This window comes from Scardinius erythrophthalmus (genome assembly GCF_964197995.2).
Source record: "Scardinius erythrophthalmus genome assembly, chromosome: 6".
Taxonomy (NCBI): Eukaryota; Metazoa; Chordata; class Actinopteri; order Cypriniformes; family Leuciscidae; genus Scardinius; species Scardinius erythrophthalmus.
The window spans coordinates 8194030-8213989 of record NC_138226.1 but is presented as its reverse complement, the minus strand read 5'-3'; the positions used below and the strand labels follow the sequence as shown (position 1 = coordinate 8213989).

At 38.4% G+C, this 19960-nt stretch overlaps 1 protein-coding gene across 3 annotated transcripts in view; it reads right to left on the bottom strand.

Moving 5' to 3' along the window:
* Positions 1-19960, bottom strand: part of znf385b (zinc finger protein 385B) — a 130116-nt gene that overhangs the window by 50392 nt on the left and 59764 nt on the right. Inside the window, exon 1 of one of the 3 annotated variants that reach the window (XM_081367882.1) lies at positions 13938-14039. The exons of 1 other annotated variant lie outside the window; for it this stretch is intronic. In XM_081367882.1, coding sequence (XP_081224008.1) covers positions 13938-13944 — 7 coding nt within the window. In that variant the 5' untranslated portion in view covers positions 13945-14039. Of the gene's footprint in view, positions 1-11183; positions 11500-13937; positions 14040-19960 lie in introns of those variants that run through there. One more of the 3 variants, XM_081367881.1, reaches the window with a different exon arrangement.

Below are 19960 nucleotides of genomic sequence, written 5' to 3'. Positions count from 1 at the left end.
TGTTACCATTGGAAGCATAGAAACCCACTGAACGGGAAACTGAAAAAAGGCTGCGGTGATGCAGCTTGCAGAATTAAACAACAGGAGAACGCTCTGAATCACAGAAACACTCATTACTGACAGTTTGAGGACAATTTCCTACGCCAACAAAGGGAAATGTTTGGGATTAAATGAGCACACATCATGCCCGGTATAGATGGGCTTTTTCATTCTTGCCATAAACGATGAACATTCATTTTTGCAGAGCACAGACGAAACCCACACATCTGAATTTAATTCTGCTCGAATACAGGAGATCTCGAAGGAGTGAAAATAATTCAGCCCAACAGCAGACTGTCTCTGTGATCTACAGTGTTTAGAATATCCGCAAGCAGGTGCACGATTAAACTCAATGGTGGTTTGCTTATGCTGTTTAAAGGAGTAATTCAGACAGAAATGAAAACCCTCATGTCATTCCAAACCTGTATGATTTTAGTTCAACCATGGAGTTACAAAATTATTCATCAGAATATCAAAGCGATTCTTTTCCAAACAGTAAAAGAGAATAGATATAAAAGTGGTCCATTAGACCGACACACTTTAGCATTTTTTTTTTTTAAATCAGTGGAATTATGGCTTAAATTTCAGTCTGTTTCTCACAAAAATCTATCATATGACTTCAGAAGCCTCGGAATTTAGTGCACAAGCCACACTTTTATGGTATTTTTTATAGTGCTATTTTGTCCTTTTTGGAGCTTGACAGTCCCAGTTCACTTTCATTGTATGGAAAAGGTCAGCCTAGCACCTCCTTTTTTTTTTGCATTTCACAGAAGAAATTAAATTGTATGGGTTTGGAACAACATAAGATAATGATGTTTTAATTTTTGGGTGAACCTTTAATATTTTGTGATGGCCACTGCCACCTTTGGCTTGTTTAGTTTTAAAAGACACTTACTATTCAGTAATATTATCAATTTGACTGTACTGACACTATTGGATGAGAAATAAACTTGTACTAAATTGAACTGGAAAATGACAATTATCTTCTCTTGAGCTGCTTTATAGCTGAATCCCATTTTTCCTTCACCCTTCTGTATGGGTTTCTTTCTTCAGTGTAACACACTTTAGTAACTTAAAAGGGTCCAATATTTCAAAATATCTTCTTTTGTGTTTACAGAAGAAAGCCATACAGGTTCAGAAAGACATGAGGAAGAGCAAAGGATTAAACTAGGATCGGACTTGCTAAAATCAAGGTTACAGGCTGAAGAGTTACTGAGCACACAATCCTATTCATTCATCAATGAGCCTTTTGAGGGCAGCACTTAACCCTGGGTTTCTCCAGAGGGATTGTCCATGTAATTAATGCACCATAAGTCACTATGGATGGGAAGTGTCTGCTAAGGAGAGCAACTTCCTTCCATCACTAAGATATTCATTAGAAAGACGACAGCAGGTCAATGATATTAGCTTCAGCTGATGTGAATCCATGCAGAGGACAGTCTAAGAGAGCGACAGAAACATCCCAGTGTGAAATGTACTGAACTGAACCAAAAGAGCATAAAGACACAGTGCTATTATAATACCGGTGTTCAGCGCTCGATCCACCACCCACACAACAAGTTTACATGTTAAAAAACTAACTGATGCACTGAGTGTCTGTAAAACACTTTTTCATAGTAATTATATTAAAAGAGAACTATGTGTTAGAGCACTGCACTGTTTAAATGAATTATTTACTTGCTGCAAAACTGCTCACTGATGCAAAAAGAGTATTTTATTTTATAATTGGCTAAGGTAAATCTCAGGTCAATAAATAAATCACTGAGATGCTCTGAAATCACATAGACATGGTCTATTTTTATGGATAGTGGAAAGATCAATAAATGTTGCAAGTCAGATTCAAGCTTGCTCACTAGGTCTGCTAGGTCACAGCTTCAACAACTCACAAATATGTTAAAGTCAACATAAAATGCAATTTGCAACCCGTTTACTTCTACAATTTGACATTTCTAAATGATAAGAACATGCAATATGAAAAAAAATAAAAAAATAATCATATGGATACTGTCTTACTGAGATTTGAGAAAAAGGCACACTGTGATTTAAAGTAACAACTGTCTCAATTTTAAGATATACACTTACACTACCATTCAAAAGTTTTTTTTTATTTTTATTTTATTTACATTTTATTCAGCAAGGAAGCATTTCATCAAAAGCGAGCCTAATGACATTTATAATGTTACAAGAGATTTCTATTTGATTTTCTATTTAGTGAGATATAATGTCACATTGTGAGATTACAATTACAATGAGTTACAATTGTGTGAGATATAAATGACATCATGACAAAGTTGCAATGGTGCTATATAAAGAAAAAGGTAAATAGTATCAATTTTGATTTCATGTTGACTTCACAAACATATTTTTGGATTTAATAAGTCTGGCCTTGATATTGCCTGACTGTCTAGTGTAAATTGATATGATACTGGAATAGACTAACTATTAGCCAGCTTACATGGCTTTATGAAGTCAGTCATGGATCATAAGTGGTGCTGAAAAGTAAACAGAGGCCATAATTCTGGCACATTCTCTGTCAGGCTAGACGACACAAAGAGTGATATCGCAGGCTGTCCATCGCAGCTAGAAGCAGGTATAATGCGTGACCACAGTCGGATGAAGCTACTTAATGTGACACAGCTGCTCAAATGTGTGTGTTTTTTTTTGTGTGTGTGTGTGTGTGTGTGTGTGTGTGCCGCCGGTCACATGTAGACAACGCACGCGAAGCCTTCACTATTTCAGGCAAATCTAATAATGTCCTAAATTCAATTTAAATGCAGATTTACAAGCCAGTGCTTCAGGTCCGCATCACAGCGAGACAGAACGGGCTCAGTCTGTGCCTTTAAACACAATTTGTGAAAACGAAGTTGGTGTGGCTTCTAATAAAAATCTCCTGACAACGGGGTAAATGAAATCATGCCTCACTGCGAGCGTGTGTCCTTGTGCTACAGGGAATGATTACATTGCCAGAAATTGGCAGGTGATGCAATGAACAGCTTGGAATTACAAGAGCATCCACAGGTCACAATGCAGCATTCTCACGAGGCACTGTTTTTCTCACCATCTTTCCGTGAATACACAACCAACGGTTTTGGAAATAGATTGAAGAGTTTGTGGGAAGATCTCTAAAAAACTTTAACTAGCTACAGGAATAACAATTCATCCGGTATCTCATTAGCTTAATGGCCATTCTGTTTTTTGCCAATCAGTATTTGGGCTGCAACCACTGATCATTATGATAATTGATTAATTTGTCAATTATTTCTTCTATCAATCTGAAATATATTTGTATATATGCACTGATGTTTAAAGTTTTGGGGTCAGTAAGATTTGCCTTTTTAAAATAAATTGTTACTTTTTTTTTCAGCAAGAATGCATAAAAGTTACAGTAAAGACTTTTACATTGTTACAGAAAAAAACAACCAATCAAATTAATGCTATTTGTTTGAACTTTCTATTCATCAAAGAATCCTGTATCCAGTCAGTCACATTTGTCTTTGCATACTAAAAATGTTTTTGGCTTTATTTGAATGAAAACAAAGACAATTTAACAAAACCCATTCTCGAATTGTCTACCATCTGTCCGTTTAGTGCACTCAAAGGGTACTTCACAATTAAATCGGTTCACTTATCTCAAGTACTGTTTTTTTGAGTAATAAAAACACAAGAACCAGACCGCACAGATTGTTTTGTAACACATAGCTGTGAAGATGATGGTAAAGTTTCGCCCCCTCCTTCATTTGTAAGCGCACATTTGTGTGCGAGAAGAAGCTTGGTGTTTGTTCTCCAGAGAGGGGGCGGACATACTAAAAGTGAGCGTGCAAATGGAAGCGAGGTCCTCGAGTGAAAGTGCAAATGAGCAGATGTATTTCAGCTATAGCGAGGAAGGTTACTCTTGCTCTCTCAATCACCCCGTGGAATAGTGGGTGGTGAATCTTTTACTCTTATTTTACTCTGTATATGTACACAGGAGTGACTCATCGAGATTGACTCAATCCACCTGCAAGAGATGACAGATGGAAAGAGAGATAAAGGCTAGAAGAAACAGAGGAGGAGGAGGAGGAAGAGGAGGAGGAAGAAGGTGGAATCATAGGGCAAAAGCTGAAGCCAACTTCTTGTGTTTGGATGCTTAGAAGATGCATTGTATCCCACTGCCAGAATCCACAGCTGTCAGACCCTCACCATCAGAATGAAATGCAGGAGATCTGCGTGTCCAGGGATTGATCGTTCAGTGAGATATACTTTTTGTGTTGACAGAAGGATTAGAGGTTCTCAGGAGGATAATAACTGGAGACAATGCACTAGGAACGTTCAAGAGATCCATCACCTGCTTTCTGGACACCTGTGAACTCAATGCACTGAGACGTGCCAGCAAAGGGACCGCAGCTAAATCTGTGTCCACTCTGGGGAGGTTGGGAAAGGAAATATTCAGCCTGGTGAGAGACATGAATCAGCTACGCAATGTTGGCGAAAAACAGCATGAAAGAAATACCACCAACAATATTAGTCCCATGGTCTTCACTTCACAAAACAATAAAGCATGGCACACCAAAGCAAAACCACCAGAAAGATAGAGAGAAAGAAAGAGAGATAGATAAAGGAGACGTTGTACAGTTATTCAGCCACAACACTTCAGCAGAGAATGTCTGATATGTTGGCAGCTTGTCAATAATATGATTACTAGTTTCCCTAGGCATTCTCAGAAGACTGTATCTAGACAAAAAACATTAATTCCTCCCAATATCACAGTAAACTATTAAAAGCTGTGATGAAGAAAGGGGAAGAGTAAAATTTAACTAAATGTTTACACTTCCAAAAGAAAATGTGAGTGGTTTTGCTTTTGCAAAATTTCCTGCCGCAATCCAAACGTCTTTTGGTTGTTTGTTGCTATGTGATTGATTGCTATAGTGCGCTGAGTGGAGTTTAACATGGTCGAGTGTTCTAAATGGGAATGGTTGAGTGTTCTCTAGGGTGTTCAAGGGTGTTGCTACTGAAGGCCCAAGTCATTAGAGCCCACCCCCCAGGACCCACTTTCAATTTAAACCCATGGTCACACAAGACCTTACTCCACTCAATTTTATTCATGTCATATGCATGTGTATGGGGTACACTGGAAACGCAAGATTTTTTATCTTCCAAAAGAGGATCGAAACAACAACAAAACAGACAAACTCAGAAGCTTTGGAGCCCACGTGATTTATAAACCCAGAATGGCCCAGCAAAATTCTATGGGATCATACCATATCGGATAAGCTACAACCTGAACAAAAAAACAACAACAGAAAAACCTAAAACTAAACATTAAGTATGAGCAACAATAACGGTATTTTTTGGCTTAGCAAGCAGCTATGATAATTAAAAGCTTACAAAAATGCAAATAGATGCAGCGCAAATCAAACACAGAGATTTACGGGGACGGTAATGCTTGGAAAAAGGGGGATCAAAAAACGTGAACAACGGTTAAGTCACCAACATCTGTTCTGCAAAGAACAATAACAAGATCATTAAAGCGCGCTGTCACAGGATCTCTGGCACATGACAGGGGGAGCTTGTTTCATTATTCACACTAAGAACGAAATATGTCAGATTCAGTGTGTGACACAAGGCCCCCTGAAAACTGATCTGCATTTACAAACCTCCCGTAAAGTGCGAGCGATAGAATTAAAAATAAGCATGTTCACCTGATTGCCATATAAAAGCATCAGCCAGCTGGGATTAAATGACACACATTTGCTCTTTTCATGTGGCTTGGCGTAAGTTAATGCAGTATCCAAGTGGGCTGTCTTTGTATTTAACATGCAAGAATGGTCAAAAAAAGGAAACGTAAATATCACCCTCTTAAGAGTACGCTCATGTTTGCAGCCATTAACATGGTTGTATCCGAACGAATCACTCTTGCTGTGCAAATTACTTTCATAAAGTGATTTTACCAGCGGCAGTACTTGTTGTTTCAGCTCTGTGGTTTCCATGGAGACTAAGGAACAGTAAGAACAGTAGAACCTCTTGTCACGCTTGAGCCCAAACTCCGTCCCTAATGCTTGTTTCCAAGCGAGGCTCTCTCTGGTAACAACATCCCTTGAGCAGACAGACACTGTAGACAGACAGACCGCCCCCTCCGGCCACCCGTGCTAATGTGCTTCAGGCTTTTTTTTTTTGGTCAAAGAATCTCAAATGTTTGCTAAAAGCCAGCTCTTAGCGTTGGCAACATGGCACGCCGCTACAAACCCCCAGGACTGGTTTGAAACCTACCTTGGATCGGCCCCGGAAGGTTTGCTCTCGCGACGCGTGGGCCGATGCTCTAAGTGACTGCTCTCTCTCTCCCCAATGTATTCTCTGATTTTACTTTATCAAACAGTATTGGGCATTAATATTCAGTGCAGTGAGAAGCATACGAGGGCATGCAAATCAAATCCTGTAGAGAGGATTATTGCATCGCTCAAAGCTACGGCTGACATATTGGCTGTGTACGTCTGCCGCGCCGTTCCTCCTGGGCAGGAGATACACTTTTGCATCAGTTAAAACCAAAACGGTGGCTGTATTAACCTAAGGTCAATGAGAGAGAGCTGTAGATTTATCACTGTACTGCTGACAGCGTTGTTTGCTATAACAAATGTTTGCAATTACGATTACTTCGCAGTGAAGCGTGGAAGAGCGCTTCGACTCTAATTACAGATAAGAGACGAGAGATCAGGTCCACAAATGGTGACCAGGGTAATTGTCATGCATATCAGTGCAGTCTACCATGGCAACACGAGACAATTGGTACCTGCAAACTTAGTTCCCTTAATGATTTGGAAATATTTTAAAACAATGGACCTCAAAGTCTCACTTGTTTTGCATACTGATAGATCTGAGCTTAAAGGGATTTACTCACCCTCATGTCGTTTCAAAACTGTATGACTGTATTTCTTTCTCCTATGTTGGAGCTCAAAACAACATTGGATCCCATTGACTTTCATTGTATGGCATTTTTCAAAATAGAAAAAATGAATTCATACAGGTTTGGAACAACATGAAGGTAAGTAAAGGTTATTTAAAAAAAAAATGTACAGAGTACTAAATATGGAGTATGAATTTTTACATTTCTGTTCTTAGTAAATGCGTCTAACCAAAGTAATTTAAATAAGTCATACAGTCATACCTTTTTGGAAGAAATTATTTACTGTATCTGACAACAGAATAGTATCCCAAGTATTCCAGAGACCCGTGTCATCAAGTTAAAATTGTTTACAGCATCGGTCAAAAGAAAACAATGCGATCACAGCAATAGTATGGTGGGATGTACGAAACTAAACACTTGTCATTAGCCTTTATTTGTGGTTATTGTTCAATTATTGTCCACTTAATTTTGATTTGTTTTTTTTATTTGATTTGTTGGTCACTTTCCTACTCAAAAAAAGAGAAAAATGTTTTATACTTGGCATGTATTAAATTGATCAAAAGTGACAATAAAAACTTTTACAGACTTGAAATACCGTATATACCCGAATAAAAGACGAGGTTTTTGTCCTAAAAAAAGGCTGAAAAATGGAGGGTCGTCTTATATTCGTGATATAGACAAAATCACGGGGGGAAAGGGAGAAAGAACAACGGAATTAATATGAAATAGTGACTGAAACGCGAACCATTAAGACAAATGATTTTGGCTGTAGCCTACTTGCATGTAAAATTAGAGAAGCAACATAATATATGTGTTTAACTGAATTAAAACGCTGCTTCTCTCTGCCATGCGACACGCAGAGCGAGCGAGAGGGAGAGAAAGAGGCGCGCACGCGCTGTAAGAGAGAGAATGAATTATCACTGCAATTTTCAAATAAAATTATTTTCTGTTAAAACCAGATTTTTTCCACAAAAATCTCTTTCTGTCCCAAAAATAAGTCTAGAAAGTTGAGGGGTCGTCTTATATTCAGGGTCGTCTTATAGTCGGGTATATACGGTAAATGTTGTTCTTCTGATTTAATAATCAAATAATCTTGAAAAAAGTGTATTACAGATTCCAAAAAAATTAAATAAAAAATAAATAAAAATAGGCAGCACAACTGTTTTCAACATTGATAATAATAAGAAATGTTTCTTGAGCACCTTCATTGAAATAAGCATATTAGAATGATTTCTGAAGGATCGTGTGACACTGAAGACTGGAGTAATGATGCTGAAAATCAGCTTTGCATCACAGGAATAAATTACATTTTAAATCATAACAATATTTCACAATGAAGTTTTGATCAAATAAATGCAGCCTTGGTAAAAATTTTTAAAATAGTACCAACCTCAAACTTTTGAATGTAAGTGTACATTTAGATAAGCGATTATGAAAACACATTTTTCCACTGTGTCCCAATGAATCTTTCTTTTCACGTTCTTTATGCAAAATACTTATAAGTCAGAACAGGAACATGCACATGCATTTTTTATGATTTTAAAGCATAACATAATTGTGCAACTGGTCAAAAGGGAAGCACAACTGGATTGGAGAGTATGAATCATAATTAAGATGGTCTCAAGAAGGCAAGTATAGCAACCCAAAGAGCAGTCCTTGAGCTCTGCTTCTAACACTCAACTATCAGATTCCTCTGTCAGAAAGAGAAAACGGTGAGAGAAAAAGAGAGCAAGGGAGTGAGAGAGAGAGGGAGCGAAAGAAAGAGCGCTTTTAGCTTTTCCCTAAATCAACAAAACCTCATTTGCTCACAGGGGATGATGCTCAAATACAGTGCTTAAATATTTTATCACATATACATCAATTTAAGAAACCTGATTATGCAAATGCCTCCTCAATGAAGACATTACGTTCTGAAATCAAATGATGCAGAATCTGTTTTGGAACATTATTTTGGGCATGTGTAATGTCGTGAATGTTTAAATATATCTGTGTGGGCATAAATACTACTAAAAATGGTAGTAGTGGGTGAGGAAGAACATTCCTGGAGGACAAACAAAGCCAATTTTCGATTAGTATTCTGTATCGAGCTACTGACGAGATCAGAAGTCATGTACTACACCTCCACACTGTGAACAGAACATGATGCACTTGTTAGAAAGAGAGAAAAAGAAACAACATAATCAATAATAGAAATAATAATAATAATAATCAGGGCTTGACATTAACACCTGCCAAATGCGTGTGTATTTCAGCAGTGAAAGTTTCTAGCCACTTTGGCGGGTTGAATTTTATATATATAATACATACATTTCACAATTGTAGTCTTTTAAAAAGGCATCTGAAATAATAGTGCAATGTAGTGTTATCAAATATAGATTTTTTGATACATATCGATACTAAAATATATCTGAAACGCTTACTCATTCACCGCATAATAGATACATGATATGCGGTTTCTCACTCTCTCATCTCTCCGACAGTGTTTTGACACACAAACCCGCCTCCCCTCACTCACTTCTTTCATTTGCTCCGGATGAATATTGTTGGTGTTACAGGGCTTGAATTTCAGCTTGGGATTGCCCGTATTGTGCATAATTTTACTCATTCCCGCAGATTTTGTGCTTGTTTTTGCTTATTGCGCTTAAACAGTCAAATACATCCAAAATAATGTCAAAATTCCGGTCTTGGCGAGTATTCACGTCAATTATGTTTTAAATGAACGTAAACGGTTGAGAAAGAAAATGCATGTGTAACAGTATAATGGATCTGTGTGTCAGATCTTAAAGTGACAGCAGCCTATTATACCTGCTGCCAAATTGTGAGATAATATTAAACATATCTATATGGCAGTTTTCCCCCATTGTATCAATGTCAAAATTGTGGCCAGTGAAAATGCTGAGTGGTTAGTAACTTTTGAAAGACCATTAGCCTCACTGGCTGGTGGGCAAAAAAGTTAATGTCAAGCCCTGATAATAATAATAATAATAATAATAATAATACCAATAATAATAGATAAAATAAACTATTTATTAAATGTATTTTTTTTATTAAAGTAAATTAAAATAAAAATGATTTATGTGCCACTATCGTCAAATATTTATGTTTTCCCTGAGTACTCCCACCTTCGTTATCCAACGGATAGGCTCGCCCCAATCTCAAGCCATGCTATGTCAGGATCCTTAAACAGGACAATGTTTTGATATACCCACAGAGCCAGTGTTTACTCTTTTCGGTCAAATCACCCCACTTATAGTCACTTACTTATAGGCTCACTTATAGAATAAACTGGGGCGGAAAAATATTTTTATATAAAAAAAAATCTTGCACTGAACTCATTTCCTTAAATCACTCCATTAGTGCAAAGGAGCTGCAAGCTTAACGAAGCTGCTAAAGTTCTGGCAAAGGGCTGAGCCCCCCAGGTCTTCTCCACGGGGGGCTTCGGGAGACTGGCAGACGGCCGCGCAGCAACCATCAACAGCAATTTCAAACCTCCGTTCCCCACAGACACGCCTGATTATTCCAAGTCGCACTCCTCTGGAATCTGACACTGCATTAGTACTTCATCGAACGAGACGCTCCTGAGAGAGGCTTTCCATCTCGCCCGTATCAATGAGCTTTTGAAGGAGCCCGATTGAACACGAACACCCACACGTAAGCAGCAATGTCACGCTACGAGGGCGATCAGCACACGCTCTAAACGGGTAGGTGTGGGTTACGTGAGGAAATTCTGGATACAATATGTTCAGAGTGAAAATAATATAGGAAAAAATCAAGTGCTTTTAGTAACAATGCAAGACTTTAAAATGAAAAAAGAGAGATAATGAAATGCCTTTTGTCAAAGACAAAGCTATTAATAGAAACATCTGGTCATACTGTAAGCCATCAGGTACAGTATAATATCACATTTCTGATCTTTAACTGAGCTATCAATTGTCTTTAATGCTATAAGGATTCAGCCAGTCTGTTCAGTGAAGTTCAGTGTCAGGCGCACTGTATTAGTATTGGAACAAACTTAACCCACATAAACAAAACAATGGTGCTGACAGGATCTCTTACATAAATCCAGAGCACAGTCGTATTTCAAAGCTCAGCTCCCCTGGCAAACACACAGAGCAAAGCGAAACAGAACAAATCACAAGCTGCTTTCAACTATATATCTGGAATCACGGCAGGTCCAGTCCAACACATTCTTTAAGATGTTCACCGCTGTATTGCATGGGAAAAGAAGCGTGCAGACAAATCGATGCCGAGTGTAAACCGTACTCACCTAAGAGCATGGCTGAAGCACGCTGTGTGTTTAGGGCTTTAGGTGCTGCTGGTGAGGGTTTCTGTGCCGGTCAAGCTCAGTGATGAAGCACTCGTGCAGGAGCAGTCCGTGCGGTACAGCGCTGACAGAGAGAGAATGCACTCTGAACGCGTGCTGCTCTCAGCTGAGATGAAGCGGAGAGAGAGAGAGAGAGAGAGAGAGAGAGAGAGAGAGAGAGAGAGAGAGAGAGAGAGAGTCTACCCAGAGACGGATTCGGCAGATGCGGCTCCCACAGTCCCTCTGAGTGTGGAGAATAAGGGAAAATCTGGGTCGCTGCGCTGTGGATGTGGCACGAGAATCTGTGTAAAATCAGCGAAGCAGCTGATCGGACAGGTTTTTGGATGATGTGCTTTGGAAATCGTGCACCTGGCTGTGATTCAGCTCGTAGGAATCTGGATCTCGTAAATCAGGGGCAATCCCAGGCTCACTTTGTGAACGCTGGAACACAGACTGGTCACTCAAATAATATAGAAAGATTCAGCGTTGGAGAGTGAGTCCCATAAAGGCTAAAATTAAGATTTGAAAGAAATGTTAAGCAAAATGTCCTTTACAAAAGTACAAGTCGAGAAATTTGTTTCTGTTGCATATTAATATGATTATCATAATATGAAACTTTTTTTCAGTCTGAATTGAATGTGATGATATAAAAAGACTTAGGGGCTGTGTACACGACACAGTCTTTTTTAAAGGAGAACTTGGTAACTTTTTTAACTTAATAAAACTGTCTAGAATTCATTTGGATGGTTAAACAACCTGTTCTGGTGATACTGGTGACTTTCCCCGCTCCCCCCAGCGTTCCCAGGCGGAAAACCAACCTTGCAACTTGGGGACTAGCGTCCCGGCAAAATAGAAATTGGAAGTCTCGTGAGAAGCGGGAACGAGAACGAGAACGAGCGCGAAACACGAATCGCTTTACGGCAATTCGACATAAACACACACGCATGTATGATGTATTACCAGATTACCCACCTCGGTAGACAAAGCTCCACACGATTCAGTTGGCTTGCTCCGATCAAAACAAACGCACATGAGCAGCGGTAGAGAGGGGGAGGAGGCCGCCGCAAGTGAGTTTTTTACGGCCGTGTTGTGACATATACGCCCCCCCACAGCTGTAGGGGGAGCTCGTGTGGAAAACATGCGACAACAAAAGGGAAAATCAGCGAAGAAGTGACTAGAGTTCGCTAGAGTTGCCGAGTTCTCCTTTTTTTAACTAAACAAAGATAACTTTTTTTGGCGTTTTGGCCATTCATTTACGTTTTCGGGGGCCTGAAAATGCAAACTTTTGAAAACAGTTTTCAAAGTGCATTTTTTTTAAATGATAACATTAAAGTCTCAGTGTACACTACAAAAACGCGCATTTGTGAAAACTGTGACATCATGAGCATGCGTATTACATGTTCAGTCTGTAGGCGCATAGCGTTTCTTTACAAAGTCACCACCAAATAATGGACTAGCGTTTTTAGTCGTTTTCGCAGATCCGTGTGAATGGGGATAGTTTGACAATGTTGTTGTCCACACATGAAAAACACGAGGGAAAAACTTTCTGTTTTTAGTACACTGTTGTCATGTAAATGTATACTCTTGAAATAAACACGCCTGTCTATTGAGTGGTCAAATTAAGTTGAGGGTGAAAACAAACACACAGTGCGACCATTGCAGTTCGATTCATGAACAAATGACTCTTATGAGTTGGTTGTAATAACTCTTTCAAGTTACTGGTTTAAATTGGTTTGACGAGTTCTTCAATGAATTAGTTACCGAATCAACATCTGACTTGAACTGAACTAAAAATTATTACAACTGACTAGTTGTTCAAATGACAATGCATAGTTAATTATTTGCAATTATTTACAAAGCTACAAGATTCTAAGATATACTGTGGCGGAACACCTGTCCTCTGTGTCCAAAAGAAAAAAGGCAACCTTGACAAAGTAAAATTGACACAGTAAATAAAACCAAACAACAGAAACCTTTGAATAGATCTGCACATCATCCACCAAGATAAGCGACAGTGCCAACAATGAAAACAAAACAAAATCGTGACTGAGCTGCAGCGATGTGCCGCATATGCAGAGAAATCATAATGTGATTCTGTCATAGCAGACCCTGCGTGTGCAAATATGCCAGGAGCGTTAACAAAACCAGATCCACTCTCTGAGAAAACAACTGACCACAGAGTGACTTCATAAAGGAAACTCTCTGATGGTGTATATATAAAGACACAGGTGGAGAGGAGGTGCAAATCTAGGGGTGAAACATCTGTGCATGGGCTTTTTTTTTAGGTCTCAAAGCCCTTCATCTGGTGTTGGGTTTCTCATGGAACATTTTGAAAGAAATTACACAGAATGCTCTAGGATCAAGTTACTCTTCTGGCTAGCGATGAGTGCAAGACCCCACATCCAAGAATACAACAGTTCACGACATGTAAATCCGACGGCTTACAAAGGAGAGATATACTATGCGCCCAATGCGTCATGGGTGCAGTTGAGGAAGGGCAGAGAACAAAACGGTAAAATGTAATTACATTCAACCACTCCTACTTTCACACAACCTCCTTTTTGAAGTGTCCATGTAATGCCTAGATCTGTTTTCCAACCTACACGTTCGGCCTGAATGGAACTTGTAATCACAGCCGACTCGGACATACCATAAGTATTACTTTAGTGTCTTAGATTAGGTTGCAGAGTCCATAAAAGCTACAATGAGATGACAAACCTGTCATAGCAGAGGCAATTTCCGTCTCATTTTCTGCGGAAATCCGCTTCGGAGAACAAGAGTTTGCACAACAACGCTTCGCGCTTCTCTCAGCGCAGCAGTCCCGATCATCTCGACAAATATTCCAGTCCAGTCGGTGCCCGCGGAGCCTAGGAGGTTATAAAGGGTTATCGCACCCTCCCCACCAGGAGGTGCTGATGTGATTTACAGGGACAGGGACAGCGGCATCTGTTTGCAACATTTCAGCAACTGAAAGTTTGTCTCCTTCTCTGGTTACAGTGTTGGATAGAGAGGCCTTACAAGCGCTGATCACTTAGCAGACTGCCTCCATTGCGTGCCTAATACTACTCTAACCTTTCTCTGTTTACAACAACATGCAAAGCTAAGGGGGAACTATAAATATATGAAGCATATCAAGGATTCTTTCCATTGACAAAACAATGCAGTAAGTGCGCCAATTCTGCCCCAAAATTTTTATTACTTAAAGGGATAGTTCACCCAAAAATGAAAGTGAGGTCATAATTTTTCTGCCTCACGCCATTCCAAACCCATAAGACTTAAATTTTCGAAAAACAAATCTTCAATTTTTATGTCACTCCAATGAAAATCCAAGTATCCAAAACTTCAGAGATCCAAAAGTCGTAAAATGAATCCATATGAATTGAGCAGTCATATAATCCAAGTTTTGTTAAGAGATATAATCGCTTTATAAGAAGGACAGATTTAATTTAGATCTAAACAATGACCGCCACACATACTTACAGCACATCACATATGGTAAACATGGAAGCTCAGACATGCTCAAGCACAAGATTTAATGTTTACCTTATGTGATGCGCTCTAGTTATGCGTGTTTGTGTCAATAAAAAGCCTAAATTAAATCTGTTCATCATATAAAGTGATTGTATCTCTTCTCAAAACTTGGATCAAACGGTTCAATTCATATGGATTCATTTTTACGACCCTTTGGACATAGAGGTGTCATCAAATGATACAGGATCTGGACCTTTTGGATTTTTGGATACTTTCAATGGTGGGACAGAAACTTCTCAGGTTTCGTTAAAACTTGCATCTTAATCTGTTTCGAATTTGTGTTAACCAAAGTCTTATGGGTTTGGAATGACATGATGGTGAGCAAAACATGACAGATTGGTCACAGTTGGTTTAAAAAAAAAAATGGCACGCTTCACTGTTAAAGGTGCAGTAAACGATTTCTGAGAAACGCCGTTGAAAGTGGATCAGACCAAGCACCAAACCACACTTGTAGCCAATCAGCAGTAGGGGCATATACACTCATGGTGAGGGAAAAGAGAGAATGAGCAAGAGAAATATGAAGAAAAAAAATTATTCAAGAAATACAGTATGTGAAAAATGTCAGTGGTGCCCAAAGTTGTTTTGGACCCAATTAACTTTAAACAGCCCATGCGGCAAAGTATAGGATAGTGAACACAGAGGGTGCCATTTGGGACATTTCGTAAACTGCTCCATTTCACCTTGGTGCTGTCAAAGACATTCATTTGAGAACTGATGCCCTAAGCGGTTGTTTGGCCTGCTGTCATTGTCTAAGATAATATAGCATGTGTGAACAGTCAGGAATTACAGTAAATAATGGCGTCCTCTATAAAGACGCTGTCAGACTCAGAGTTGTAAATAATCGTTTTTTTCTGGCAAGCGCCAAAGGTAAAGGCACGGAGCAGTTTGTGTCTTCTAAGAGGGAGTAAAGTGTTTCAGATGGACATAATCTGGTGTATAATATCCAGATATCCGCTGCCATTTCTCAGGAGACAAATCAGTATGCTTTCAAAAAAAGAACATTAAAAAAGAACTATATATTATATATATTATATATATATATATATATATATATATATATATATATATATATATATATATATATATATATATATATATAAGGAAGGAGATGGAAAAATGCTAGCCAGGCAAAATAATAGAGTCTCTCAGAAGTATCCGGGATTTTTTTCACTCATGCATAAGAGACTCTTTATTTTTAATGTGAGGAAAAGAAACAGCAGCCATAAAGCTAAATACTGTAGTTACATTTAGTTTTAGTCTGAAAAAAACCCCAACCTTTTCACTCAGAAATTGCTAGCTAATTTCACAAATAATTACAAAGCAACGACAAGTAACACATTGAATTAAACGTGAAATTTTGAAGTAGAACGACTGAAATATTATATGTAGTATACACACACACACACACACACACACACACACACACACACACACACACACACACACACACACACACACACACACACACACACACACACAAATAGGCTATGCTACTCAGTTAACTTACACAGCACTCATGGTATAATGCAAGTTTACCCACAATGCTTCAGAGCATACTTAATAAAACATCATATACAGCTGTAAGAGCCATACAGTGTGTCTGTATTTCATTAAGATATCATTAAGCAGACGGGAGGATGCCAGACCTTTATAGGTGGTGAAAAACACAAAAAAATAGAGCCTGTGGCAACGTTTCGCTAATGAGTTAGACGAGGACATGTAGAGATCCCCAGTTTGTTACTATTGTAAAGGCAGAGCACAGATAAGGGGTGGAACTGAGTCACACGAACATTATGGTTAGATTAGGTTCAGAGTGCACTGAGCCTTGAGACAATGGCACACTGCGCAAGTTAATAGACTAAAAGGGGGTTTGTGTGCAGCAGATGCCAGACAAGCACACAACGACAAACCCGTGATGATGAATGCATGTAGCTTTTTATGATTTTTTTTTGAGCTGATATGAAAATGAAAGGTCCACTTCACCCAAAAATTACAATTCTGTAATTATTTATAGTACAAAGCAATGGATTGTATGGAATACAGTTTGCTTTTTTATTCCACTGAAAAAGAATTGGCAAAAAAGTTAGGAAACTGTGCTGCAATTCACAATCAAATCATGAAAAATGTATCCAAGAAAAAATGATCTATGAAATATGCCATCCTTATTGATTTTATGGCTTACACAAACAACTGTCTAATTTGCTTCCATTTGTTTTTTATTTCCCCTAAATCAATTTAGAAGAAACACTAGAGACAAAGAGGAACATCTGAGCAATGATATCTTTCTGGAAGTGCAGTGATTATGTTTCTGCAGTGAAAACTCTTCTCTCCAGAGAGCATAATTCTTCAATGCATGTTTTTAATAATAATAATCATAATAATAAATGATTATTATTAATAATTCTAATTTATTATTATTTAACAGAGAAGTAATGAATACATACATATAATATTACTATTATTATAGGAAATGTAAAAAAATAACAATAACAAAATGCACAGAGGAATTGCGTATTAAGACAAAGCATGTTAAAATAGTAAGCAGATTCAATTATGATTTCATGTCGACTTTATGGATTGTTGTGATCAAGTATGAGGTGGTTCTCATTAAAAGAAAAGCTGTAGAGAGACAAGGTAAAACTCCTGCATGCCATCCTGTGAGTCAGCGAACTAGCAAAATCAGAGGTGATCTGGTGTCTGACATGTCACGTTTCTGGAACACACATGGAAAACCCTTTAGGCCTTCCGATTTCACACTGTTCAGAATTAAACAATATTTTATCGTTTTCTCACCAGGCATTAGATCAGGATGACAACCATTACAAAGATTCCATTTGTGGAAGTTCACTTTTTCCCAATTTGTAGATTTATTCCCTGCTGTCTTCACGCTCTTGGACACATTGCACGCTGCGAATCTCTGCAGCGGGACACAAATACTTCACTCAACACGGCTGGCCGCCTCTACCAGACCGTAAATCAAATAAGCTCGCGAGACAATATAAAACCTGCTTAAGAGAGTCCAAATGAAAGATATTAGACACATCGCACTAATGAACTCCGGTGTGAATTGTGTACCTTGACGGGAAAGCCCAATCCCAGGATCACTCGATGCTGTTGTTGGCTCTAACAGGATTCTTCTGCACATTAGTCATCAAAACACGTTGGAATGTGAACCGCCTGTTCTGTCTCAAACCCGGTCCTCTTTCATTTTATTTCAGCCCTCCCCTCGGGCCTGTCTCTTACTCTATCTATCTTTATCTGTTCTCTTGACCCCTCCACAATCCTTCACCTCCTTTTGTTTCTCATTAAATATCTTTATGTTAGGACTTCCGAGGAGGACCTTATCAAAAGTCCCGGGCCAATCTCGCTGTGAGAGCTCTTTCTCATGCCGGCAGAGTGCTGATTGAATTACCGCTCGAGTTCTGGTTGTTTGTCATCGCCATCTGAGCTGCAGCCCCATGGTGACTGGAATGATCACTCGTGTGAGGTGTGGCACAACTGCTTAATCCTGCTGTGACTTCTTCAGGCTGGGGCCGGGGCCAAATACAATCCCAATCCTGCCCTTCGGGCTGTGGAAACATGGGGCATGAGAATAGAAAAGGCATTCAAGGAGGAATTGACAATTTGCAGAATTGCCATGGCTGCGTAATACTGTAAAATCTCTCTTCTAGTCTATTGATGAATATAATTATTCATTTTTTTGTGCAAGATTTGGGTGTTCACTGACATTTAAAGTGGTCATATCATGCATTTTTAATCATTAATTAAAAATGCATGATGTGAAATACACTTACAATAATCTCGCGTGCAGATCTCAACAATGTCTCACCGATTGCCAAGATCAGAAGTCTAATAGCAAAAGTCGAATCAAGTTAAATAGCAAGTTATCAAGAGTCACAAAAACATGTTAAAGACATACGTAAATAAATAAATGTTAGTCTTATTATTATGGTTTTAAGTCTTGATAAATTGGTCTGTCTCTTTTCAATTAAAATAACTAACTACTTTAAAAAAAATGTTGGTTTGTTTTTTTGCTTCTGTGTCTTTCAGACTTATGTAAACACTCTATTCACATGTGAATTGAGAAACGCTCTGCTGCATTCAATCACAAAAGAGCAGGTTGGTCCCAACAGCCCCATCCTTCAATATTAGCCTCTTTTCATAGCCTGAAAGATCGAAGACATGAAATTATCAGTTGCTTAGCTTCTCACATCAAAAAATATGAAAATCGGCAGGTGCTTAATACAGTCAGTAATATCACAAGGTTTGACAACTTTCCTATATGTGTTATATTATTACATACAATATATTACATACTACATTTATCACTGTGGAGAAAGTTTTGAGGTCTGAAAGTTTCAGTGTTTTCGTGGTACAAACTCTTTTATCTCAAAAGATCAAGGAAAATTTGATCCCTCATGATATGACCACTTATAGATTCTCATCTGATTGCTGAGCTCCAAAAATAATTATTTGTGACTTTTTGAAAATAACGACTTGCTGCATTTCAAGTACATTTGTCTAAATCTAAATGAGGTTAAGGAGAAGTCTCCGAGTTCAATACAAGTTAAGCTTTATTGACAGCATCTGTGGCATACACTACAATTCAACAGTTTATGGTCAGCAAGATTTTTTAAGTAGTCTTTTATGTTAATATGTTAGTGTACAAGAACTGCATCTTCAAAGTAAGTCTTAGGGGCAAGGTTTTCAAGAAAGTTTAAATGCAGAAATGCACTGCAACATTTGAGCTGGTTTAAATCATCCTTTAACGGTGAAACTACTATTCTAGGAGGATGAACATCTGTGTTACAGTTGTTCTTTTCTGGCATCATTGTGCTATTGTAAAAGTTACTGGGTTAAACCGCTCACCGCTTTAGGTTATGAAGTGATTTTAAAACATTTTAATCACATTTGTTTTATGTGTAATGTCTTTTACATTTCAACATTTACCCTTGTTCCACAGCTCTCAATTTTCAGTTAATTACTGTAAACACATTTTTGTTTGTTTTTGCAAACTAAGGAATGAGTTGAAATTATTTGCTGTGGTAAATATAGCTTAACTTGTATTGCACCCGGAACGTTCCTTCAGTAGTTGAAAACGGAATAATACAGCTCTAATAGTGTACACATTTGAAGCTTTTGAAGTAAGAATATCAAATACTTTTAAACGCCTTGCTACATCACTGCTGCTGTGCACCAGAGGCCTGCTG